Below are 24,987 nucleotides of genomic sequence, written 5' to 3' on the forward strand. Positions count from 1 at the left end.
TGTGCTCACCAGCTTGCCTGCTGCAGAGCCAGGAGGAAACACTGCCTCTTAACTGAGGATCCCCACTCTGTTACTCAGGACACCCCTTCTTTACTGTGCCTCTTAACTGAGGGTCCCCACTCTGTTACTCAGGACACCCCTTCTTTACTGTGCCTCTTAACTGATTGTCCCCACTCTGTTACTCAGGACACCCCTTCTTTACTGTGCCTCTTAACTGAGGGTCCCCACTCTTTAACTCAGGACACCCCTTCTTTACTGTGCCTCTTAACTGAGGGTCCCCACTCTGTTACTCAGGACACCCCTTCTTTACTGTGCCTCTTAACTGAGGGTCCCCACTCTGTTACTCAGGACCCCTTCTTTACTGTGCCTCTTAACTGAGGGTCCCCACTCTGTTACTCAGGACACCCCTTCTTTACTGTGCCTCTTAACTGAGGGTCCCCACTCTGTTACTCAGGACACCCCTTCTTTACTGTGCCTCTTAACTGAGGGTCCCCACTCTGTTACTCAGGACCCCTTCTTTACTGTGCCTCTTAACTGAGGGTCCCCACTCTGTTACTCAGGACACCCCTTCTTTACTGTGCCTCTTAACTGAGGGTCCCCACTCTGTTACTCAGGACCCCTTCTTTACTGTGCCTCTTAACTGAGGGTCCCCACTCTGTTACTCAGGACACCCCTTCTTTACTGTGCCTCTTAACTGAGGGTCCCCACTCTGTTACTCAGGACACCCCTTCTTTACTGTGCCTCTTAACTGAGGGTCCCCACTCTGTTACTCAGGACCCCTTCTTTACTGTGCCTCTTAACTGAGGGTCCCCACTCTGTTACTCAGGACACCCCTTCTTTACTGTGCCTCTTAACTGAGGGTCCCCACTCTGTTACTCAGGACACCCCTTCTTTACTGTGCCTCTTAACTGAGGGTCCCCACTCTGTTACTCAGGACACCCCTTCTTTACTGTGCCTCTTAACTGAGGGTCCCCACTCTGTTACTCAGGACACCCCTTCTTTACTGTGTGAACTTGTCTGTGTTACAGCTGTTCTAGATCTCCACTAGGGGCCCCCTCCTTTCTTCTCAAAGAAAATGCTACATCGTTTTTAAAGCTTTGATGCAACATAGAATTTAAAACAATTTATGCCACATTTTTGAATATTTAGAAATGTAATAAACAGGCCAGACAGCACCTGCTTTTTAATTGGCCATATTCTTTTAATATGACCTTTTCAGTGCATGAATGTTTTCAATGACTCACCACAAGCCTTTATCTGCACATTTTCTTAAAAGTTTCCCCGACTTTTGCCATTTTGGCAAAAACAACATTTTGGTTATGTAGTAATTGTTTTTATTTCAATTAACAAAAAACAGATAATTGGAAAACATTTGGTAGTGTGAGTACCTAGATTATTAAACAGCAGATCTGAGTGTTTGAAGACAAAAATCTTTAAAGGCAAACTAACTGAAAACATTTTACTGACTCTTTCCTGGTTTTGTCGAGTGTATATTTCTAGCAGTTTCTAAAAATCTTTCATTAAGCTGTGGTGCTTAGCTTTCATAGTGACCATAATGTGAGTAATGTCCCCTGGTGATTACTCTTAGTGAAAAATCCATCCAGAAACTCAGAAAAAAAAAACATTTTTAGCCTTGCAGAACAATTAAAAGGTGATTTGAAACAACAGTATTTTGTGAGTAATTGACTCTTCTGGGTGGTGTTAAGTGTGTACTCCAGTACAGTCACAGGTCTGAAAGGGTTACTCTGATGTCATCCACAGGCATACCAAGAGAGTCTGATTTTGTCTATATAGCTGTGATTTTGATCACTGGAACAAAGCATGTTCATTTGTTCTAAAACAATGCAGTTCGGTCTTCTTATTTTTGTATCTTTGGGAATAGTTGGGTTAACAGTTACTGAAATTGTGCCCACATGCAGACTCAGAGAAGAATTTGACTTGTATGGACTGTATAAAGAAGGGGACATTGTTTTGGGTGGGATATTTGAAATCCATTTTATAACAGTGTATCCTGAACTGTCCTTTACTGCTAAGCCTGAGCCATTGAGCTGTGAGCGGTGAGTGAATATATTGTACTGCTCCTTGATAGAATGTCTGCGACACAGTTTCCTGACACATTAGAATATTTGTTATGTTATGAGCTAAAGCATTGTCTGTACAGTATATGTTAAGGATGTAGATACTGCAATTCAGCTCAGGGATAACTTCAAATTGAACTTAAGTACAGTTGATGAAAACATAAAGATCACATTTTGTTTGGTGTTTTTTTTAAGTTTCTATTTTTAAATCATTTTTACATAATATTTTACGTGGCTTAAAGTAAGATTTTATTTGTCTCATGCTAATGCATGAGACAGAAGATTTGTTTGAATTCATTAGTTGTTTTGTTTTTAACCAATTGTTTCTTCTTTCAGTTTTCACTTTACAGGGTTTCTGGATGCACAGACCATGGCTTTTGCTATTGAGGAAATAAACAGAGACCATGCTCTTCTCCCTAACATCACACTGGGATACAGGCTGTATGACAACTGTGAGAACCTGGCAGTAGGTCTTCGGGCAGCAACAGCTCTGATCAGCGGAGAGGATGATTCTGTCACTGACTACAGCTGTACAGGGACTCCCCCTGTCTTAGCCATTGTTGGAGATCCTGGTTCAACAAACTCTATTGCCGTGTCAAGAATACTGGGTCTCTTCCGGGTCCCAATGGTACAGTATTACATTTATCAGAGGATCAGTATTGAGTAACATGTTTCTAATTATGTTTTCTGAAATAGAATTAAAGAAATGTAAATTGTATGGGATGAGAGGATTTTTAAATGCATATTTTATAAAGATTCATGAATTTCATAATTTCAAAACAACTGAATACGTTTCTGCACGTTTCTTCATTGTATTATCACTTCGACACATAAATAGCTCTCATTCTTTCATTTGCAGGTCAGTTATTATGCCACCTGCTCTTGCCTAAGCAATAGAAAGGAGTTCCCCTCTTTCTTCAGGACTATTCCCAGTGATACGTTCCAGGTCAAAGCCATGGTTCAAATCATCAGGCATTATGGGTGGACTTGGGTTGGTGTAATTGTGAGCAATGATGACTATGGGCTGTATGCTTTGAAAACCTTTACTGAGGAGGTAAATAGATTTGGCTGCATAGCTTTCTCGGAAATCCTCCCTCGTAACAACAACACCTCTGAAATTCTTAAGATCATCAGGACCATCAAAGAGTCATCTGCCAAAGTTATTGCTGTGTTTTCTACAGGAGCTTATCTGATTCCACTGACAGAAGAAATTGTTCGGCAAAAAATCAGAGGCAGGCAGTGGATTGCAAGTGAGGGTTGGACATCCTCCCTTGTCTTTCATACTAAGGAGTTACTGCCTTATTTAGGTGGAACTATAGGAATTGCAGTTCGCAGAGGTGAAATCCCAGGACTGGAAAACTTTCTCCTTCAGATTCGCCCTGTGTTAGACACCAGGAATAACTTAGTCAAACTGTTCTGGGAAACGATGTTTGACTGCAAATTCCAAGACGAGGGAAACAATCACAATACGTCAAACTCAGAAGGTAATAACATCTGCACAGGTTCAGAAGACATTGAAAGCAAAAAAACTGCTTACAGTGATGTGTCAGAACTGCGGGCTTCCTACAACGTGTATAAAGCCGTGTACGCCTTGGCACACGCCCTGCACAATCTGATGTCCTGTGAGCCTGGAAAAGGGCCCTTTCAGAATAACTCCTGTGCAGACATCACAACTGTGCAGCCCTGGCAGGTGAGAGGTTATCACAAAGGAATTAGTTAATTCTTTATTTTTTAACAACCACAGTACAGCTTTTTTCACAGGTATTAAACAGGTTTAGTTATATAAATACTTTCATCAGCTATTTTATCATTTTTTCATGTATTCTAATTGGAAAGTAATGGTTACAGGTGCATTGTTTTAAATATTGACGTTATTTATTTTCTTCCAGTGAGAGTTTTGTTCAGCCAAGTACTGCAGACGCTTACTGAAATTATTGGTTATGTGTGTCATTAATCTTTTTGACTGTCAGCTGCTGCACTACCTGGCAAGAGTGAACTTCACTACTCACTATGGAGACAGGGTGTCCTTCGATGAGAACGGAGATGCTCTTGCAATCTATGATGTGATGAACTGGCAGAGGGCCGATGACGGGGCTGTGAAAACAGTAACAATCGGTCTGTATGATGAATCAGCTCCTGCTGGACAACAGCTCACTCTGAATGAAGACAAAATCTTCTGGAACTTTGAATCTAATTCTGTAAGTAACTTCAGCTTAATTCTAATTTTTTAATCAACAACGTCAGTGTTGATCAACATGTTTGTGTGCTTTTTTGCATATTTAAAATGAAGTATTTCTCATTTTTGGCAAAATAAGCATTCATTGAATTGATTTGTCAGACTTTGAATTTGTTGTTATGATGTATAACGTTTACATTGAATTCTTCATGTTCTTTTTTATTTGATTTTTGTAAGATCAGTGTAAAGTGTAAAGTAAGAAATTTGCTTTAATGTTTTAGCTGTGTCTGTACTTCAGTTTTCATATATACGTTTTTATAATAGCTGTCTTATTATTGAGAGGTGTGAGTGTCAAAGTATTAGAAAAACAGATGATGTACTGTAGCTTCACAGGCATTACGCCAATTTATTTTTACTATAAGTATAGTATACCTAATATTTAAAGGATGACTGATCTTATTTAATTGCTATTATAACAGAATTAAAAAAAATCATTTATATAATCTTAAAAAGACATTGTTCTTCCCCAGCCCCCCAGGTCTGTGTGCAGTGAAAGCTGTCAGCCTGGCACCAGGAAGGCAACCAGGAAAGGGGAGCCCCTCTGCTGTTTCGACTGTGTGCCTTGTGCAGAGGGAGAGATCAGCAACCACACAGGTGGGCAGGCTGTCATAATTTTGATCAATGTTTATTAATGTTTTGTGTTAAAAATACACATTTCCTTTATAACACTTTGTTCACTGTGTAGTAAATCCACATATCAACATGCGTGTTGACTTGTGGACATTTTGAAGTATAAGGCAGTCCAGGATTTCTCAACATAAGTTTCTAAAGTCTCCTAAAGTTCATTATACTGTATATATGTTGAATATATGTTTCTACTTTTAATTGTTTCTGCTTTGTAAATGCACTAATTTATCTGTCATGGTAATAAACTCCTTGAATTTGAATATAGCACAGTAGCCTCAAAAGAAAATGTTAGCAGCTTTTATCCCCTATATTATCCCCATAAGTAAATGATTATTTAATAGTTTTTTACTTAACTGTTACAAAATAATTAATTTGGGTGGAGTGGTAGCACTGTGGCTATGGATCTGTGTTTGTAGCTGGAAGATTGCCAGTTCAAATCCTGCGGCGGGCAGTGGAATCCTACTTTGTTGGGCCCCTGAGCAAGGCCCTTCACCCCAACTGCTCCAGGGTTGCTGTATGAATGGCTGACCCTGTGCTCTGACCCAAAGCTTCTCTCCCTGTCTGTGTCTCATGGAGAGCAAGTTGGGTATGCGAAAAGAAAAATTCCTGATGTAAGAAATTGTATATGGCCAATAAAGTGAACTTATCTTAATTTAAAGTTTGCTTTGTTTTCTCTCACACTAGTCATTCAGCAGTCTACAGGAATCTTCCTTTGACACTTTTCATTTTAAACAAAAATCTAACTATTACATTTTTAGTATTATAATATAATTATATATAATATAATTGGTATTATAATTAAATTAATGTTTCTCTTTCTTATAGATTCCATTGAGTGTTTCAAATGCCCCCCAGAATTCTGGTCTAATCCAAACAGAGACCAGTGTGTTTTGAAGGAAATAGAGTTTCTTTCATATGGGGAGACTTTAGGAATCTCTTTGACAACAGTCTCAGTGCTTGGGGCACTTTTTTCAACTGCAGTTTTAGCTGTCTTCATTTTCTACAGGAGCACCCCAGTTGTAAGAGCCAACAATTCTGAACTGAGCTTCCTGTTGCTGCTTTCTCTAATACTCTGCTTCCTCTGCTCATTGCTGTTTATTGGTCAGCCACTACACCTCACCTGTATGCTGAGACATGTTGTGTTTGGAAACAGTTTTGTCTTGTGCATATCTTGCATTCTTGTGAAAACCATTGTTGTCATCATGGCCTTCAGAGCCACACTGCCAGACAATAATGTCATGAAGTGGTTTGGTGCTGCTCAGCAGAGAGGCACTGTTTTTGTCTTTACTGTCATCCAGGCTCTGATCTGTATCATATGGCTGAGTACAGCATCTCCTGTGCCTTTTAAAAACACACAGTATCAAAACTCAAAAATAATTTTTGAGTGTAATGTTGGATCAATAACTGGATTTAGTTTCCTGCTGGGGTACATAGGCTTGCTAGCCAGTGTCTGTTTTCTGCTGGCTTTCCTTGCAAGGAACCTGCCTGACAACTTCAATGAAGCCAAGTTCATCACTTTCAGCATGCTCATCTTCTGTGCTGTTTGGATCGCTTTCATACCAACGTATGTCAGCTCTCCTGGGAAATACTCGGACACTGTGGAGATTTTTGCCATTTTGGCTTCAAGCTTTGGTCTCCTTTTCGCTATATTTGCCCCAAAATGTTACATCATTCTTCTTCATCCTGAGAAAAACACCAAGAAAGCCCTTATGGGCAGAGCAGCAACAAAGACTTGAAGGTATATTTGTGTATAGCTCTCAGGGTAAACCATCCACCAGTTTCACAGTTGCTATTTTATTTTTTTTCATGATTTATAATCAGAATTTTTCCTTTTTAATGTATCGCTACAGCTACAGTACATCAATACCAGTTTAAGAATTATTTTTCTACAGCTTCAGAATTTCAGAATTGGTGTTTGTTTCCCTTCAATTGACAATGCTGAAATCCAAAGAAGTGTTGTGTACCATTGTTTCTAGGAATGAAGATGGAAGGTTTGATTGTAAGATGTTTTACCGGGTGAGTTTTGAAAACAACCTTAGAAGCGTGTATCAGTACATAATATATTGATCTCCACTGTTTCACGAGACAGATTTATATACTGTATGTAGTCTGTATATAGCATGACTCATATAAATAAAGTTTTCAGAGGGCTCATTTACTAAAACATGTTTTGATTGGTGTTCATCGATTTCTTGAATAGATATAAGGGTCCCATGAAGTTTGTTGGCCTGGTCAAACAACCGTGCACTGTGGAGAAATGAAACCTGAGTCACATTCACATAGTGAGCATAATCTCAGCACAGTGCCAGTTCACACAACAGAGTGCTGTATGTGCTGAGCAGGAATATCATCTGTCCATGATGCACCACACATCTGCTCAGTGCAGGCAGTCTTAGTGTCCTTTGCCACCCTTTGCTGTTGTTGTATTTGAACCACATTGCATTGCTCCATGGTTTATTTCTTCACAATGAAAGCGTTTTATAATACTCAATCACTTTGTATAGGCATCCCAAGTGAAAATAATGAGTTCTGCCTACAGACTGTGTTTGCTAATTGCCTTTCAGTTATTCACAGTTCTTTTCAAACCTCAAGCCAGTCACCCAAACAGCAGTCTTCTTCAGAGGGATATCATATCAATATATGATATCCCAGCAGCCATATCACCCTGCAACTCACAACTGGCAACCCACTGAAGCTCAGCAGGTGTGAGCCTGGTCAGTACCTGGATGGGAGACCTCCTGGGAAAAACTAAGGTTGCTGCTGGAAGAGATGTTAGTGGGACCAGCACGGGGTGCTCACCCTGTGACTCATGTGGGTCCTAATGCCCCAGTGTAGTGACGGGGGCACTATAATGTAAACAGGCACCATCCTTCGGATGTGACGTAAAACCGAGGTCCTGACTCTCTGTGGTCACTAAAAATCCCAGGGCGTTTCTCGAAAAGAGTAAGGGTGTAACCTGGCCAAATTTCCCATCGGCCTTTATCAATCATGGCCTCCTAACAACCCCCCTCTATGAATTGGCTTCATTACTCTGCTCTCCTCCTCACTGATAGCTGATGTGTGGTGAGTGTTCTGGCGCACTATGGCTGCTGTCGCATCATCCAGGTGGATGCTGCACATTGGTGGTGGTAGAGGGGAGTCCCCATTACCTGTAGAGTGCATTGAGTGGAGTGTCCAGAAAAGCGCTATATACTGTAAGTGTAAGCAATTATTATTATTATATTGACATCACAATGAGATGTACGTTCGTTTTGTTAGAAGTGATAAACATTTTCATTCTAAACTTGAAGATCATATCATTTCCGCTGTCGAAAAAAATACATTTACAATCATTGCTTGCTCAAGTTTCCTCATCCTTTATTTGTGCAATATTCTGAGCAGAATAACGTCTTCAACAGCATCATGACCGACAAATACCCTCCTTTATACACAGCTTCTCGCTCTCACAGTGCAGCTCAGAGTAGTTGGTAGGGTTAGTGTGATGAAAACCACTGATGTATCTTCGTGAAGGTTAAACATAAGATTTAAAATCCACAAGTGCCATGCTTACATCTCTTTGACCTTTGAAAGACTTTCTCTAGTCATCTCTCTGGGACAAACAGTAGATACTGCGGAATCAGATTATAATGCAACAGATTTTCACATATTCAGAGTGAAGAAATTTGTACATGTCACACACTAAAGAAGGTAGTAGGGAACACAAAACTGTATTTAATACCAGGAATTACATTAGATTAAAACGGAATACACTTAAAATTGATATATTTCTCATGTTATTTACGTAATTTTGTTTTCAAATACTCTAACCACTGTAGTCTACAGTTTAAGTGTGACAAATAAATATTTCAACACATTTGCAAAATGCAAATCTTTATAAAGTAAACTTAAAAAAATAAAAAGATAATCATAGATAAAAACAGGTGTATTTAAATCTTTTTTAAATAAGAAGCCTTCTATTTTACTCATCAAAAGCTCTGTCTCTGTCACTGGTTTATATTTGTTATCTTGTTAGTATGGGTATAATTGTTTTGAGTGTAACAGCTCAGAGACCTGTGCTCTTTAATTACTGCGTGTTATTGACTTGAGAGGTGAGGCAGCCCGGGAGCTCATGGAGAGGAGAGAAACTGAACGGAGAGGCTGTGATGAAGCAGCGATGAGCTGTGGTGCTCTGACTCCAGGAGAGCACAGTCCTCAGGGGCTTCAGTCCTCCACGCCCAGCTGTGAGCTACAGGAGCAGCAGGAGAGGAGCCAGGAGTGAGACCTCCTGCAGCTGGCTGCCACCTTCAGGCAGCTGTGGAGAGAGAATGAGGGCCGATAAGCTCTGGAATCCCACTGCAGGGAACAGGCCAGTGAGGAAGCAGGTCCTGGAAGTGCTGTGCTCACCAGCTTGCCTGCTGCACAGCCAGGAGGAAACACTGCCTCTTAACTGAGGGTCCCCACTCTGTTACTTAGGACACCCCTTCTTTACTGTGCCTCTTAACTGAGGGTCCCCACTCTGTTACTCAGGACACCCCTTCTTTACTGTGCCTCTTAACTGAGGGTCCCCACTCTGTTACTCAGGACACCCCTTCTTTACTGTGCCTCTTAACTGAGGGTCCCCACTCTGTTACTCAGGACACCCCTTCTTTACTGTGCCTCTTAACTGAGGGTCCCCACTCTGTTACTCAGGACACCCCTTCTTTACTGTGCCTCTAAACTGAGGGTCCCCACTCTGTTACTCAGGACACCCCTTCTTTACTGTGCCTCTTAACTGAGGGTCCCCACTCTGTTATTCAGGACACCCCTTCTTTACTGTGCCTCTTAACTGAGGGTCCCCACTCTGTTACTCAGGACACCCCTTCTTTACTGTGCCTCTTAACTGAGGGTCCCCACTCTGTTACTCAGGACACCCCTTCTTTACTGTGCCTCTTAACTGAGGGTCCCCACTCTGTTACTCAGGACACCCCTTCTTTACTGTGCCTCTTAACTGAGGGTCCCCACTCTGTTACTCAGGACACCCCTTCTTTACTGTGCCTCTTAACTGAGGGTCCCCACTCTGTTACTCAGGACACCCCTTCTTTACTGTGCCTCTTAACTGAGGGTCCCCACTCTGTTATTCAGGACACCCCTTCTTTACTGTGCCTCTTAACTGAGGGTCCCCACTCTGTTACTCAGGACACCCCTTCTTTACTGTGCCTCTTAACTGAGGGTCCCCACTCTGTTACTCAGGACACCCCTTCTTTACTGTGCCTCTTAACTGAGGGTCCCCACTCTGTTACTCAGGACACCCCCTCTTTACTGTGCCTCTTAACTGAGGGTCCCCACTCTGTTACTCAGGACACCCCTTCTTTACTGTGCCTCTTAACTGAGGGTCCCCACTCTGTTACTCAGGACACCCCTTCTTTACTGTGCCTCTTAACTGAGGGTCCCCACTCTGTTACTCAGGACACCCCTTCTTTACTGTGCCACTGAACTGAGGGTCCCCACTCTGTTACTCAGGACACCCCTTCTTTACTGTGCCTCTTAACTGAGGGTCCCCACTCTGTTACTCAGGACACCCCTTCTTTACTGTGCCTCTTAACTGAGGGTCCCTACTCTGTAACTCAGGACACCCCTTCTTTACTGTGTGAACTTGTCTGTGTTACAGCTGTTCCTGATCTCCACTAGGGGCCCCTTCCTTTCTTCCATTCCTAAAAATGTTGCATTTTTCAAATACTGCTTAATTTTTTTTTTAATTACCTTTTACACACTGAGAAGAAAGCAACGAATTTTTGAAGCTGACTTAAAAGTTATTATATAGTCTTTCAATGCAATCCTCTTATTTCAATATAAGCAATTTTGATGGTCCACTAACGGTGGTGTATTGTGTGCACTCCAAGACAATTGCAGACATTAAACATTTACAATGATGTCATCCAGAGGTATCCCCAGAGAGTAAGACTGTCTATATAGCTGTGTTTTTGTTCACCGGAAGAAGGCATTTTTTCTGAAACAATGCAGGTTGTTCTTCATATTTTTGCATTATACTTTGGTTTAGGTAGGCAGGCAGACACTGATGTTGTGCCCAAATGCAGGATCAGAGAAGAATTTGACTTGAATGGGCTTTATAAAAAAGGGGATATTATTTTGGGTGGGATATTTGAAATTCACTTTATAACAGTGTATCCTGAATTGTCTTTTACTTCTAAGCCTCAGCAACTGAGATGTGAGCGGTGAGTGAATATATTGTTTTGCTCTCCTTAACAGAAAGTCTGGAGTTGACGAAATAAAAATATTTTACTTTATAATGAGGTAAGGTATTATCCACAGCAGCATTTGGATTTTATACTTTAGGGATTGTGTAAGAAATAATTTAATTTTGGTTGTTCAAAGAGTAGTAACAGATGAAGATTGCACATTTTGATTGCAATTATTTTTTTCACAATTGTCTTGACACCAACATGTTTTATGTTTTCATATATTCAATTGAATATCTGAATTATATTTAAAACACATTTTATACAGATCATAATATATGAGAACAGATCAGATTTCACTATTGCACTGTACTGAGAACTGTGGTTTTTTAGCTTTGATTTTGCAGGATTTCAGTGGGCACAGACCATGGCTTTTGCCATTGAGGAAATAAACAGAGACCCTGCTCTTCTCCCTAACATCACACTGGGATACAGGCTGTATGACAACTGTGTGAAGCTGGCAGTGGCTCTGAGAGCAGCAACAGCTCTGATCAGCGGAGAGGATGATTCTGTCACTGACTACAGCTGTACAGGGACTCCCCCTGTCTTAGCCATTGTTGGGGATCCTGGTTCTACACATTCTATCACCATATCAAGAATGCTGGGCCTCTTCCGGGTTCCAATGGTACAGTAAAGCAATGGTCAGGACAGTAATATTGTGAGACATACTGAATATATCCTCAAATATATTTGATATCCACTTTGTTTTAAGTTTAGGGGCTTCTGGTTATGTTGGTGAAAATTTTTATTTTACTTTTCATCTGATATACTGTTAATCCCATGTAATGTAGAAAGCACAGTATGACAGGAAAAATTAATATTTGTTCATTGGTCAGTGAAACTCATAGTAGTTTGAGAATTCAAATAGCTGTATTTATTATTTATTGGAAGTGAAACATTAAAGAATTGAAACAACTGTACTGTGTGAAATGTGTTAATTTCATTTTTTTCTTTATTATAATTTGTTCTTTCATTTGCAGGTCAGTTATTATGCCACCTGCTCTTGCCTAAGCAATAGAAAGGAGTTCCCCTCTTTCTTCAGGACTATTCCCAGTGATACGTTCCAGGTCAAAGCCATGGTTCAGATCTTCAAGCATTATGGGTGGACTTGGGTTGGTGTAATTGTGAGCAATGATGACTATGGGCTGTATGCTGCCAAGACATTTATTGATGAAGTAAATAAGTTTGGCTGCATAGCTTTCTCTGAAATCCTCCCTCGTAACAATGACAAGTCTGAAATTCTTAAGATCATCAGGACCATCAAACAGTCAACGGCCAAAGTTATTGCCGTGTTTTCTACAGGAGCTTATCTGATTCCTCTGACTGAAGAAATTGTTCGGCAAGAAATCAGAGGCAGACAGTGGATTGCTAGTGAAGCCTGGACTGTCTCCCCTGTCTTCCACACTAAGGAGTTACTGCCTTATTTAGGTGGGACTATAGGAATCGCAGTTCGCAGAGGAGAAATCCCAGGGCTGGAACAATTTCTCCTTCAGATTCGCCCTGTGTTTGACTCCAGGAACAATTTAGTCAAATTGTTCTGGGAAAAGATGTTTGATTGCAAATTTCAAGATAAAACAAACGATCAGAATTTATCTGACATAGTAGGTAGCAAAATTTGCACAGGTTCTGAAGACACTGAAAACACCAAAACGTCTTACAGTGATGTGTCAGAACTGCGGGCTTCCTACAACGTGTATAAAGCAGTATACGCCTTGGCACACTCCCTGCACAATCTGATGTCCTGTGAGCCTGGAAAAGGGCCCTTTCAGAATAACTCCTGTGCAGACATCACAACTGTGCAGCCCTGGCAGGTGAGAGATGACAAATTAGACAACTTTAGATTAATATTAACGAAAAAACTTCTATTTAATTTATTTTTTATTGTTAAGTCTAAGTAAATTCAAATTCTTATACAGTATATATGATGTTACACTGAGTTTTTCATATTTTCCTTATCTTTTCTTCCAGTTGCTGCACTACCTCTCGAGAGTGAACTTCACTACTCACTATGGAGACAGGGTGTCCTTCGATGAGAACGGAGATGCTCTTGCAATCTATGATGTGATGAACTGGCAGAGGGCCGATGACGGGTCTGTGAAAATAGTAACAATTGGTCTGTTTGATGAATCAGCTCCTGCTGGACAAGAGCTCACACTGAACGAAGACAAGATCTTCTGGAACTTTGAATATAACTCTGTAAGTTTTACTGCACATAACATGAAATGTATCTCCTTTGATTATTTCTTGATCAACTGCTTGAACAAATCATGCTATTATCCTAGAGCATTTGTTCTTAGGTTTTTTCCTTTCCCAGCCCCCCAGGTCTGTGTGCAGTGAAAGCTGTCAGCCTGGCACCAGGAAGGCAAACAGGAAAGGGGAGCCCCTCTGCTGTTTCGACTGTATACTTTGCGCAGAGGGAGAGATCAGCAATCAGACAGGTGGGCAGACGGTAATAATTTAAACTGGTGTTTAATTATATTCCCTGCTAGCAATGCTAAAAAGGATCAGTTCCATCAAACACTATGTTGCATTGTGTATGAGCTCCAGGTATGACAACATCTGTCGTGTTGTGGAGATTCTAACAACAAGGCAGTCCAGGCTTTCTCAATATCCCAGTAGAACATCAGTGTAATTACTGAAAAAGAAAGCCTGTTCTCTCTCATGTATTCTGAATCATAAATAACCTTTTTTTTTATGAAGGCAAAATATGTGCTTTAATAAAGACAGTCTTTCTTAAGAGAAATTCATTGTTACATTGTTTTTGCTTTCTTTAAATTCTTCTTTAAAGCAGAATAGTGAGCTGGACTGAGGTGGAGTAGTGTCTAATTCCAAAACATATACAGTACAGTACAGTACAGTACAGTGTATAATCACAAAGAGAAACAATTGCAAAGATTCTGTCTTCTTTTACCTTCCTGGAAAAGTTCTCCTGGGATGCTGGTTGTACTGTCAGTCATAATTGTTTTTGCATCTGTAAACCCATCATGGGACTTTAACATGAGGGAGGGAATCTTTCGAGAGTGTAAATGTGCAAACTGTAACACAGCAGCCACAAAACAAACTGCTATCAGTTTAATTGAGGTTGGCAAGTTAAGAAGGCTTTTTTTCCCCCCATATGCACTTGTTTTCTGATAAAAGTTGCACAACGTATTTGACTTAATTTAAACATATTATTTCAAACCCTGACAGCATCTTAGGCACAGCTGTCCTGAATACTTTATCTAAATACTTTATATACAATGCCCAGCCATCAGTGACAAAATGTGTTTTCTCTTCTTACATTTCAGTATGGATTTAAAGTCTTGTTCAGGTTGTACAGAATGTTTAAACATGGATATATAAAGTACATATTCTGCTTTTCCTTAATATAAACATTTCTGATTCTGTTTCTTGTAGATGCTTTTGAGTGTATAAAATGTCCATCGGACTTTTGGTCAAACCCAAGCAGAGACCAGTGTGTGCTGAAGGAAATCGAGTTTCTTTCATATGGGGAGACTTTAGGAATTTCTTTGACAACCGTATCTGTATTTGGGGCATTCATTTCAGCTGCAGTTTTAGCTGTGTTCATTTACTACAGGAACACTCCAGTTGTAAGAGCCAACAATTCTGAACTGAGCTTCCTGTTGCTGCTTTCTCTGATACTCTGCTTCCTCTGCTCATTGCTGTTTATTGGTCAGCCACTACACCTCACCTGTATGCTGAGACATGTTGTGTTTGGAATCAGTTTTGTCTTGTGCATATCTTGCATTCTTGTGAAAACCATTGTTGTCATCATGGCCTTCAGAGCCACACTGCCAGACAATAATGTCATGAAGTGGTTTGGTGCTGCACAGCAGAGAGGCACTGTTTTTGTCTTTACTGTCATCCAGGCTCTGATCTGTATCATATGGCTGAGTACAGCATCTCCTGTGCCTTTTAAAAACACACAGTATCAAAACTCAAAAATCATTTTTGAGTGTAATGTTGGATCAATAACTGGATTTAGTTTCCTGCTGGGGTACATAGGCTTGTTAGCCAGTGTCTGCTTTCTGATGGCTTTCCTTGCAAGGAACCTGCCTGATAACTTCAATGAAGCCAAGTTCATTACTTTCAGCATGCTCATCTTCTGTGCAGTTTGGATCGCTTTCATACCAGCTTATGTCAGCTCTCCTGGGAAATACTCGGACGCTGTGGAGATTTTTGCCATCTTGGCTTCAAGCTTTGGTCTCCTCATTGCGATATTTGCGCCGAAGTGTTACATCATTTTGTTTCATCCAGAGAAAAACACCAAGAAAGCCCTAATGGGCAGAGCAGATACTAAGAACTGAAGGCACTCGTTGTTTTGAAGAACTTAGGGTAAATAATTTAAGAGTTTCACAGTCACTGTTTTTTATTTTTTTTATTTTTTGTTGTCCAATGAGAGTTTAGTTTTATCACAGTAAAACTTATCATGCTAACTTATTTTTGCAACATTACTTGTTATCAACATCAGCTGAAGAAGTCATCCTTAAGCAGCTCTTAAATTATGTTTGTCCCATTCAACTGACAATACTGAAACCAGACATGTGCAGTTTCAAGGTCTCCAAGGATGGGTTGATTGAGTTGGGTTTTTTTCATTTTAAAATACTGAAAGACTATAAAACAGATACCTCTGAAACTTTTAAGCTGCACTTTTTATCAAGTCAGATGTATATATGAAGTGTATATTGCTTGATTCATTAATAAACATGTCAAAGGACTCAAAAAGTTTGTTATGATTGTATGGATTGTATGATTGTGTGTATGGATTTATTGAGTTGCTTTTAGCTACTCAGGTTTCATGAAATTTTGGTGGTGAAACAACCGCGCACTGTGGAGCAATGAATTCTGAGGCACATTCACATGGTGAGCATGTTTCTAAGTACAGTGGCAGTGCACAGGACTGTATGTGCTGTACAGTATGTGCTGATTGGAAACATCATTTGTACCCATGCTGACTTGTATGTACCACACATCTGCTGAATGCAGGTGGTCTTAGCGGCCTTTGCAGTTGTTGTACTGTATATGAATGACGTTACATTCTTCCATGGTTCATAAATACCACCTGGGGCTGATCCTCTCAGAATCCAACTGATCTACCACCCTGAGGAAACCCACACGGACATGGCGAGAACATACAATGTATTGATGTAATATATGGAGGCCTTTATATATATATAATGGTATGACATTGATTCATTGATGTATACTGTATGTATCAAGATCATGATAATGATTATATTGCAACGACTGAATTACCCTGGTGCTGTTACCAGAGAAAAATGCCTTCATTCTAAACGTAAAGATCATATCTTCCACTGAAAAATACACCCTGTATACAATATTCTGAGCATAAGTACATGTATTCCAGAGTATCATGATTGAGAAATACCTTCTATGCACAGCCTCTAACTTGAACAGTGCAGCTCTTAGCAGTTGGTAAGGTTAGTGTGAATGCACTGTAGAACATTTAGCTCATGTTTAAATATATGATTTAATTCATTAAGGGAGAATAATTGGGATGTTGCCATTTTTGTGTTGACTTTTGAAAGACTTTCTCCTGCAGTCAACTCTGTGGGCTTCATAGTAGCAGAAATTAGAACATATCACACACATAGAAAGCTACATTAGTGGGGAATGCAAAACTATATTTAATACCCTGAATTAAAATATCACATGCACATACATTTTTTTCTGCTATTAAGTCAGTAATGTTGGAACAATACAAAATGTCTAAAAGTTTTCCAAATCAACTCTTACATACGTTTCAGTTTGTGTTGGGATAGAAAATTTTGTTTATCCTTTTTTAATTCTTCCTAGTATTCCATTTTCATTGCAAATATATTTAGGATGGACACCACACATGAAGGATCTGCCTATTGTTAACGTATCATTTTAGCTTATAAATACACAGAGCTCCTACTGTATCATCTCCTGAACAGCTCAAAGCTATGCGCAAAAGTACTCTATTGTGACATCTCTATCTGGTACACAGGTAAGAAAATCTTGTCCTCAAGTTTTGGTTTCCTCCAGACTTGAGAGGCACTTTTTAGTTTTCACCTGATTAAGACTTGGAAACAAATAATCAGATTTCTTATCTACTTAATAGTTTAATTACAGTCTGAGCTAGAATTAACTTTTAAAAGTAACTACCTTTATTAACATTAACAGATTAATGTTAAAAAAAATGAAAACAAACTCCTAATATAGATAAAATATAGTATTCTGTATGTTATTTACCTGACAGTATTTTGTTTCTAAATACTCAAACCACTATAATACTGATTTGTCAAAAGATTATCCCAATAGAGATGACTGAATCTGAAACATTTCTTGAAGTAACATAATAATAATAACATCACTTTATTAACCCTTTACAATTTCTTGCATTAGGAATTATCTTTTTGTATATCCCAGCTTGCTCTCCATGAGACACAGACACACAGATAGGGAGAGAGTGTGGGGTCAGAGTGCGGTGTCTGTCATTGTACAGCACCCCTGGAGCAGTTGGGGTTAAGAGCCTTGCTCAGGAGCCAACCAGAGTAGGATTCCTCTGCCTGCTGTGGGATTTGAACTGGCAACCTTCCAGCCACAGGTGCAGATCCTTAGCCACAGAGCCACCGCTCCGCCCCACATGTGTAAGATGAAACAACTATTAAAAGATCATCATACATGAAATGTTTATTTCAAACTCTTTTAAATAAGAAGCTTTCTGTCAGTCTCTAGATTGCTAAAAATATATTTTTCTATTTAGAGTCTGCAGTTGCGCATCTTGTTAGTATGGGTATAATTGTTTTGAGTGTAGCAGCTCAGGGACCTGTGCTCTTTAATTACTGTGTGTCATTGACTTGAGAGGTGAGGCAGCCCGGGAGCTCATGGAGAGGAGAGAAACTGAACGGAGAGGCTGTGATGAAGCAGCGATGAGCTGTGGTGCTCTGACTCCAGGAGAGCACAGTCCTCAGGGGCTTCAGTCCTCCACGCCCAGCTGTGAGCTACAGGAGCAGCAGGAGAGGAGCCAGGAGTGAGACCTCCTGCAGCTGGCTGCCACCTTCAGGCAGCTGTGGAGAGAGAATGAGGGCCGATAAGCTCTGGAATCCCACTGCAGGGAACAGGCCAGTGAGGAAGCAGGTCCTGGAAGTGCTGTGCTCACCAGCTTGCCTGCTGCAGAGCCAGGAGGAAACACTGCCTCTTAACTGAGGGTCCCCACTCTGTTACTCAGGACACCCCTTCTTTACTGTGCCTCTTAACTGAGGGTCCCCACTCTGTTACTCAGGACACCCCTTCTTTACTGTGCCTCTTAACTGAGGGTCCCCACTCTGTAACTTAGGACACCCCTTCTTTACTGTGCCTCTTAACTGAGGGTCCCTACTCTGTTACTCAGGACACCCCTTCTTTACTGTGTCTCTTAACTGAGGGTCCCCACTCTGTTACTCAGGACACCCCTTCTTTACTGTGCCTCTTAACTGAGGGTCCCCACTCTGTTACTCAGGACACCCCTTCTTTACTGTGCCTCTTAACTGAGGGTCCCCACTCTGTTACTCAGGACACCCCTTCTTTACTGTGCCTCTTAACTGAGGGTCCCCACTCTGTTACTCAGGACACCCCTTCTTTACTGTGCCTCTTAACTGAGGGTCCCCACTCTGTTACTCAGGACATCCCTTCTTTACTGTGTGAACTTGTCTGTGTTACAGCTGTTCCTGATCTCCACTAGGGGCCCCTTCCTTTCAAATAAATCCAGTGCAATGCAAATAGGTTTTCAGCTTCACATTTTTCATGCTTCTGTGTTTTATAAACTGAGAATCAAATATGTGGCTGACGTTTACACTGAACAGAAATGTTTACATATTTTCTTTTAGTAAGATTCTCTTATTTCATGAATATTTATACTGTAATGATTGTGCTTTCACTTTAAATAGTTTTTCTCACTAAATTAGATTTGGCTGATTTGCATATGATATTAAAATGCTTTTACATAACCTATTTTGCTTAAGTCTTCCGGTGATGTTTGTCTAGGTGTTCAAAATCAATTTTGATTTTATTAAAAAAAACAGGTTGCCCCACTGAAGCACCAAACATTAGATTATCTATAATACACAGCTGTGGGTTCCTGGTAAAAAATAGAAACACTATTTTGTGGGCTAAAGTTCCCAGCCACTAAACGGTTACAATGATGTCATTTACATGCGTCCCCAGACAATCACACATTGTCTATATAGAGGTGTTTTTGATTAGTGGAACAAGGCAGGATCATTAGTTTTGAAACAATGCTGTTTGGTCTTTATATTATTACATTATCTTTGTGCTTAACAGACACTGATGTCCTGCGCACATGCAGGCTCAGAGAAGAATTTGACTTGTATGGGCTGTATAAAGAAGGGGATATCATTTTGGGTGGGATATTTGAAATCCACTTTATAACAGTGTATCCTGAACTGTCTTTTACTGCTAAGCCTGAGCCATTGAGCTGTGAGCGGTGAGTGACCACATTGTGCTGCTTCTTGATAGAATGTCTGGGACACAGTTTTCTGAAACAGTAAAATATTTTCTATATCAGGAGGTAAAGTATAATCCACATATGAGCAGGATTTGGATTACACACTTAATAGATAGTGTAAAAGTGAATTTAAAAATGTTTTTATTTCTTGTGGAAAGAAAATGAGTAGTAACTGCGGGAAGTTATTATTTACTTGCAGTTATTTACTGTATGTCATAGTTTATCTTGATGGGAAACTCATTCTTGCTTCAGACTTGTATGCATATTTCCAAGTGAATATATCATATTTAAAAAAGTGTTTTGTAGACAGCATGGTACATGAAGACAGGTCAAATTCTATTGCTTTATTTTGCTGCTTAGTGTGGCTTTTGTCAGCTTTGATTTTGCAGGATTTCAGTGGGCACAGACCATGGCTTTTGCTATTGAGGAAATAAACAGAGACCCTGCTCTTCTCCCTAACATCACACTGGGATACAGGCTGTATGACAACTGTGTGAAGCTGGCAGTGGCTTTTCGAGCAGCAACAGCTCTGATCAGCGGAGAGGATGATTCTGTCACTGACTACAGCTGTACAGGGACTCCCCCTGTCTTAGCCATTGTTGGGGATCCTGGTTCTACACATTCTATTGCCATGTCAAGAATGCTGGGCCTCTTTGGGGTTCCAATGGTATGGGGTAAAACAATAATCAGATTAGTAGTCCTCAGGAACTTTTATTTGTAAATCAATTGAAAGTTTTAGATTTGGTTATAAAACTGTTGGGGGGCACAGTCGTCAGCAGGCTGGGACGCGGGGTTTAATCTGTAATTCCATGTGCTATCCATGTGGAGTTTGTATGTTATCCCTGTGTTCACTTGGGGTCCCTCTGGGTGCTCTGGTGTCCTCCCACAGCGCAAAGACTAGCTGACACTGTAGATGAATTGTCTTCTGGTAAAATTGTCCCTGGCATGAGTGCGTGTACGTTTGTGTCAATTGTGTGCCCTGTGATGGACTGGCATCCTGTGAAGGGTGTAACCTGCCTTGTGTCGGTTACTAGCAAAATCAGACTCAGCCTCCCCTGGTTAAAATGGCTAGAAGACGATTGGATTTGTTTATTGTTTTCATAACTGTATTGTCATTTTCTTTTCTGACAGACTCTAAATTCTGTTTAGTATGCGATGACATGTTATTGAAACAGATTTAAATGTGTATTTCATAAAAAATCACGAACAGAATTTTTTATTCCAATTTTAAAAGCTAACGTATTTCTTGTTTTTCATTTCCTGAATTATATTTCTGTTCTTTCATTTGCAGGTCAGTTATTATGCCACCTGCTCATGTCTAAGCAACAGAAAGGAGTTTCCCTCTTTCTTCAGGACTATTCCCAGTGATACGTTCCAGGTCAAAGCCATGGTTCAAATCCTCAGGCATTATGGGTGGACTTGGATTGGTGTAATTGTGAGCAATGATGACTATGGGCTGTATGCTGCCAAGACTTTTATTGAAGAAGTAAATAAATTTGGCTGCATAGCTTTCTCTGAAATCCTCCCTCGTAACAATGACAAGTCTGAAATTCTTAAGATCATCATGACCATCAAACAGTCAACGGCCAAAGTTATTGTTGTGTTTTCAACAGAAGCTTATCTAATTCCATTGGCAGAAGAAATTGTTCAGCAAAAAATCAGAGGCAGGCAGTGGATTGCTAGTGAAGCCTGGACTGCCTCACCTGTCTTCCACACTAAGGAGTTACTGCCCTATTTAGGTGGGACTATAGGAATTGCAGTTCGCAGAGGAGAAGTTCCAGGGCTGGAACAATTTCTCCTTCAGATTTACCCTGTGTTTGACTCCAGGAACAATTTAATCAAACTGTTCTGGGAAAAGATATTTGATTGCAAATTTCATAATGAAATAAAGAATCGGAATTTGTCAAACTTGGAAGACAACAAAATCTGCACAGGTTCAGAAGATATTGAAAAAACCAAAACGTCTTACAGTGATGTTTCAGAACTACGGGTTTCCTACAACGTGTATAAAGCAGTGTACGCCTTGGCACACTCCCTGCACAATCTGATGTCCTGTGAGCCTGGAAAAGGGCCCTTTCAGAATAACTCCTGTGCAGAAATCACAACTGTGCAGCCCTGGCAGGTGAAAGATATACTGAAAAAATCATTCAGATTTGTCAAATTCTGAACAAACTTGTCAAATAATTATACAAGATAAAAAATTAACTTGCTTGTTGTGTTCCTTTGTTATTAGCTGCAATAATGTTTTAAATACATTCATTCTATTTCCAGTATGAGGTTTCTATTGTTAATATTGTAGAAACCCATTTTGTCTTTTTGCTTAATCATTTAATAATTTGTATCTGCCTTTTTCCCCCCTCCCAGCTGCTGCACTACCTGGAGAGAGTGAACTTCACGACTCTCTATGGAGACAGGGTGTCCTTCGATGAGAACGGAGATGCTCTTGCAATCTATGATGTGATGAACTGGCAGAGGGCCGATGACGGGTCTGTGAAAACAGTAACAATCGGTCTGTTTGATGAATCAGCTCCTGCTGGACAAGAGCTCACACTGAATGAAGACAAAATATTCTGGAACTTTGAATCTAACAGTGTAGGTCAATCCATATCAGTATTGATTATTTCAGATTTATTCTAAAATATCCATGTTAATTGGCCAAAAAGTGATTTAAGTGTTATGATCTTTAGGTTTAGTTAACTTTGTTTTGTATTTTTGGTCATTTTCCTCGCATATTAAGTATGCTGTTTTTTAATTCCTAGTGATTTCAATTTTCTGTCAGTTTCTAGGTATTATTTTTTCCTGGAACTTTTTTTTCTCAAGGTGAATTTTAACTGAACATATTTCGCTTGACTGGAGTTAAATGTGTGGCTCAAGCTCTGAAGGTGCAACACAGAGAGGAGAGTGGGATTAGTCAGCATCAGACAGATTTCACAGATTTCTCCTGCAGGTTTGTGGAGGGATGTGCCTCCCCTCTCTGCTCCAATTGATGCCGAATCTTTATCTTGGCGCAAATATATCTTAGAAAGTAGGATTCTAAAGATTAAAGGTTGAGAATAGAACATATTCCTAATCCTGTAAGGAATTGTCCTTACAATATGGTGGCTTAGCCCCTTGAGCTGTTGCTGTGTTCAAAGATGAGAGGCCTGATGGTGGGCCACGCAGAGGAGACTTTTCATTCTCTCTTGTATGATGTCATATTGTTCTTAGCAGAGAAATGAGAAACATGCACTGTATTTGGCAATTCCAAAATCGGGTGGGTATAACAAAAAAACAAAAAGCAATTCTATACTGGAAACAAAACATGGGTAAATCGTTGTGTTCAGACTAAAATGTGCTATTTTTCATATAGTGCTTTTCTTGCTCACTGTTTTACATATCATTGTCTCTTGTTATATACTGTATATATAAACATGCGTAAATGTGCAAACCTTTAAAATGGATTAGTCATCAGTCAACATAGATACTTTTTTTTTGCCAAGATCTGTAAACTATGGCCAATTGGAATGAACTTTAATATTTGATGATAATTAATTGATACATACAGATATTGAACATTTTTAAAAAATCATGCATGCTGTTATCCAAAACAAACATATGATATTGTTCACAAAGAACATACTGCTTTATCCTTCCCCAGCCCCCCAGGTCTGTGTGCAGTGAAAGCTGTCAGCCTGGCACCAGGAAGGCAACCAGGAAAGGGGAGCCCCTCTGCTGTTTCGACTGTGTGCCTTGTGCAGAGGGAGAGATCAGCAACCACACAGGTGGGAAGCACTATTAATTTAAACCAATACTCATCTGTATTCCATGCTAGAAGTTCAAAGGAGTAGAATGTGCTTCAAACACTAAATGTAATTGTGTATGAGCTTAACATCCCAGGAGTGTGTGTATTAAACAAGAAAATAATCTCGCGCATGTGCATTTTGAAACATTAATAATATTAAGCCAATGTATTAATTATGCAAAACTTCACTGAATATGTTGCCTTTACAGCAACAATTCTATTTTTAAAGGTTTTCGCTTATTAATATCTTCAAAATAATGTGACGATATTAATAATGTGTAATCTTCAAAACCTGTCAAGTTTTCAATTCTCTTACTGTATATATGATTCCTGTGTTTAATACAGGCACGGCTGCTTCTTTTTCTTATAGACTCTTTTGAGTGTTTCAGATGTCCTCCAGATTCCTGGTCAAACCCAACCAGAGACCAGTGTGTGCTGAAGGAAATCGAGTTCCTTTCATTTCATGAGATTTTGGGGATTTCCTTGACAACAATCTCAATATGTGGAGCATGTATTTCAGCTGCAGTTTTAGCTGTGTTCATTTACTACAGGAACACCCCAGTTGTCAGAGCCAACAATTCTGAACTGAGCTTCCTGTTGCTGCTTTCTCTAATACTCTGCTTCCTCTGCTCATTGCTGTTTATTGGTCAGCCACTACACCTCACCTGTATGCTGAGACATGTTGTGTTTGGGATCAGTTTTGTCTTGTGCATATCTTGCATTCTTGTGAAAACCATTGTTGTCATCATGGCCTTCAGAGCCACACTACCAGACAATAATGTAATGAAGTGGTTTGGTACTGCACAACAGAGAGGCACTGTTTTTGTCTTTACTGTCATCCAGGCTGTAATCTGTACTGTATGGCTGAGTACAGCATCCCCTGTGCCTTTTAAAAACACACAGTATCAAAACTCAAAAATTATTTTTGAGTGTTACATTGGATCAATTACAGGATTTAGTTTTCTGATGGGGTACATAGGCTTGCTCGCCAGTGTCTGCTTTCTGCTGGCTTTCCTTGCAAGGAACCTGCCTGATAACTTCAATGAAGCCAAGTTCATCACTTTCAGCATGCTCATCTTCTGTGCAGTTTGGATCGCTTTCATACCAGCTTATGTCAGCTCTCCTGGGAAATACTCGGATGCTGTGGAGATTTTTGCCATCTTGGCTTCAAGCTTCGGTCTCCTCATTGCGATATTTGCACCAAAATGTTACATCATTCTGCTTCATCCAGAGAAAAATACCAAGAAAGCCCTTATGGGCAGAGCTGCTCCTAAGAACTGAAGGAAGTTTTTATATTTGCAGAGTTCAAGAAAATTTACCTGTTTCACAAGTGCTGTTAGAATTTTTCATTCCATTCTGAGAAGTGAATTGAGCAAGAGAACCACCTTACCCTCATCTAATATTGTTAGTATGTCAACTGATATTTGCATCCTCATACCAACATCACCTTACAAAATTGCATTTGCAGCCTCTGCTGAAATTGTTTGACTCTGTTCTATTGACAGTTATGGACACTCTGGTAACCACTGCCAAACCCTTGCAGAATGGACTGAACAAAA

General features: G+C 40.0%; 3 protein-coding genes across 3 annotated transcripts; all 3 read left to right on the top strand.

Annotated features, from left to right (window-relative positions):
• The first annotated feature begins 1,842 nt into the window (after positions 1-1,842).
• On the top strand, positions 1,843-6,677 carry LOC148677161 (extracellular calcium-sensing receptor-like). The gene is made up of 6 exons (XM_088619117.1): positions 1,843-2,057; positions 2,415-2,706; positions 2,938-3,768; positions 4,049-4,276; positions 4,785-4,908; positions 5,767-6,677. Exons 1-6 carry the CDS (start codon positions 1,843-1,845, stop codon positions 6,675-6,677), a joined length of 2,601 nt encoding a protein of 866 aa, XP_088475243.1.
• Positions 6,678-10,914: 4,237 nt separating this feature from the next.
• Positions 10,915-15,583, top strand: LOC148677162 (extracellular calcium-sensing receptor-like). Its single transcript, XM_088643409.1, has 6 exons — positions 10,915-11,132; positions 11,490-11,781; positions 12,137-12,967; positions 13,125-13,352; positions 13,471-13,594; positions 14,553-15,583. Exons 1-6 carry the CDS (start codon positions 10,915-10,917, stop codon positions 15,461-15,463), a joined length of 2,604 nt encoding a protein of 867 aa, XP_088499535.1. The 3' UTR covers positions 15,464-15,583.
• A 2,490-nt stretch (positions 15,584-18,073) lies between these two features.
• LOC148677163 (extracellular calcium-sensing receptor-like) lies at positions 18,074-24,975 on the top strand. The gene is made up of 7 exons (XM_088622928.1): positions 18,074-18,140; positions 19,464-19,626; positions 20,023-20,314; positions 20,939-21,769; positions 22,012-22,239; positions 23,285-23,408; positions 23,829-24,975. The coding sequence occupies exons 1-7, from the start codon at positions 18,074-18,076 to the stop codon at positions 24,707-24,709; spliced, it is 2,586 nt and encodes an 861-aa protein (XP_088479054.1). The 3' UTR covers positions 24,710-24,975.
• Positions 24,976-24,987: the final 12 nt, after the last annotated feature.

Source organism: Lepisosteus platostomus, chromosome 2 (genome assembly GCF_059453375.1).
Source record: "Lepisosteus platostomus isolate fLepPlt1 chromosome 2, fLepPlt1.hap1, whole genome shotgun sequence".
NCBI classification, from domain to species: domain Eukaryota; kingdom Metazoa; phylum Chordata; class Actinopteri; order Semionotiformes; family Lepisosteidae; genus Lepisosteus; species Lepisosteus platostomus.

Coding starts and splice junctions, on each gene's coding strand:
- LOC148677161 (XM_088619117.1), top strand. CDS start 1,843: ATGCAGTTCGGTCTTCTTATTTTTGTATCTTTGGGAATAGTTGGGTTA. Junction 2,058..2,414: donor GAGCCATTGAGCTGTGAGCG/GTGAGTGAATAT, acceptor TTCTTCTTTCAG/TTTTCACTTTACAGGGTTTC. Junction 2,707..2,937: donor GTCTCTTCCGGGTCCCAATG/GTACAGTATTAC, acceptor TTTCATTTGCAG/GTCAGTTATTATGCCACCTG.
- LOC148677162 (XM_088643409.1), top strand. CDS start 10,915: ATGCAGGTTGTTCTTCATATTTTTGCATTATACTTTGGTTTAGGTAGG. Junction 12,968..13,124: donor CAACTGTGCAGCCCTGGCAG/GTGAGAGATGAC, acceptor CTTTTCTTCCAG/TTGCTGCACTACCTCTCGAG. Junction 13,353..13,470: donor GGAACTTTGAATATAACTCT/GTAAGTTTTACT, acceptor TTCCTTTCCCAG/CCCCCCAGGTCTGTGTGCAG.
- LOC148677163 (XM_088622928.1), top strand. CDS start 18,074: ATGAGCTGTGGTGCTCTGACTCCAGGAGAGCACAGTCCTCAGGGGCTT. Junction 19,627..20,022: donor GAGCCATTGAGCTGTGAGCG/GTGAGTGACCAC, acceptor GGCTTTTGTCAG/CTTTGATTTTGCAGGATTTC. Junction 23,409..23,828: donor AGAGATCAGCAACCACACAG/GTGGGAAGCACT, acceptor GATGTCCTCCAG/ATTCCTGGTCAAACCCAACC.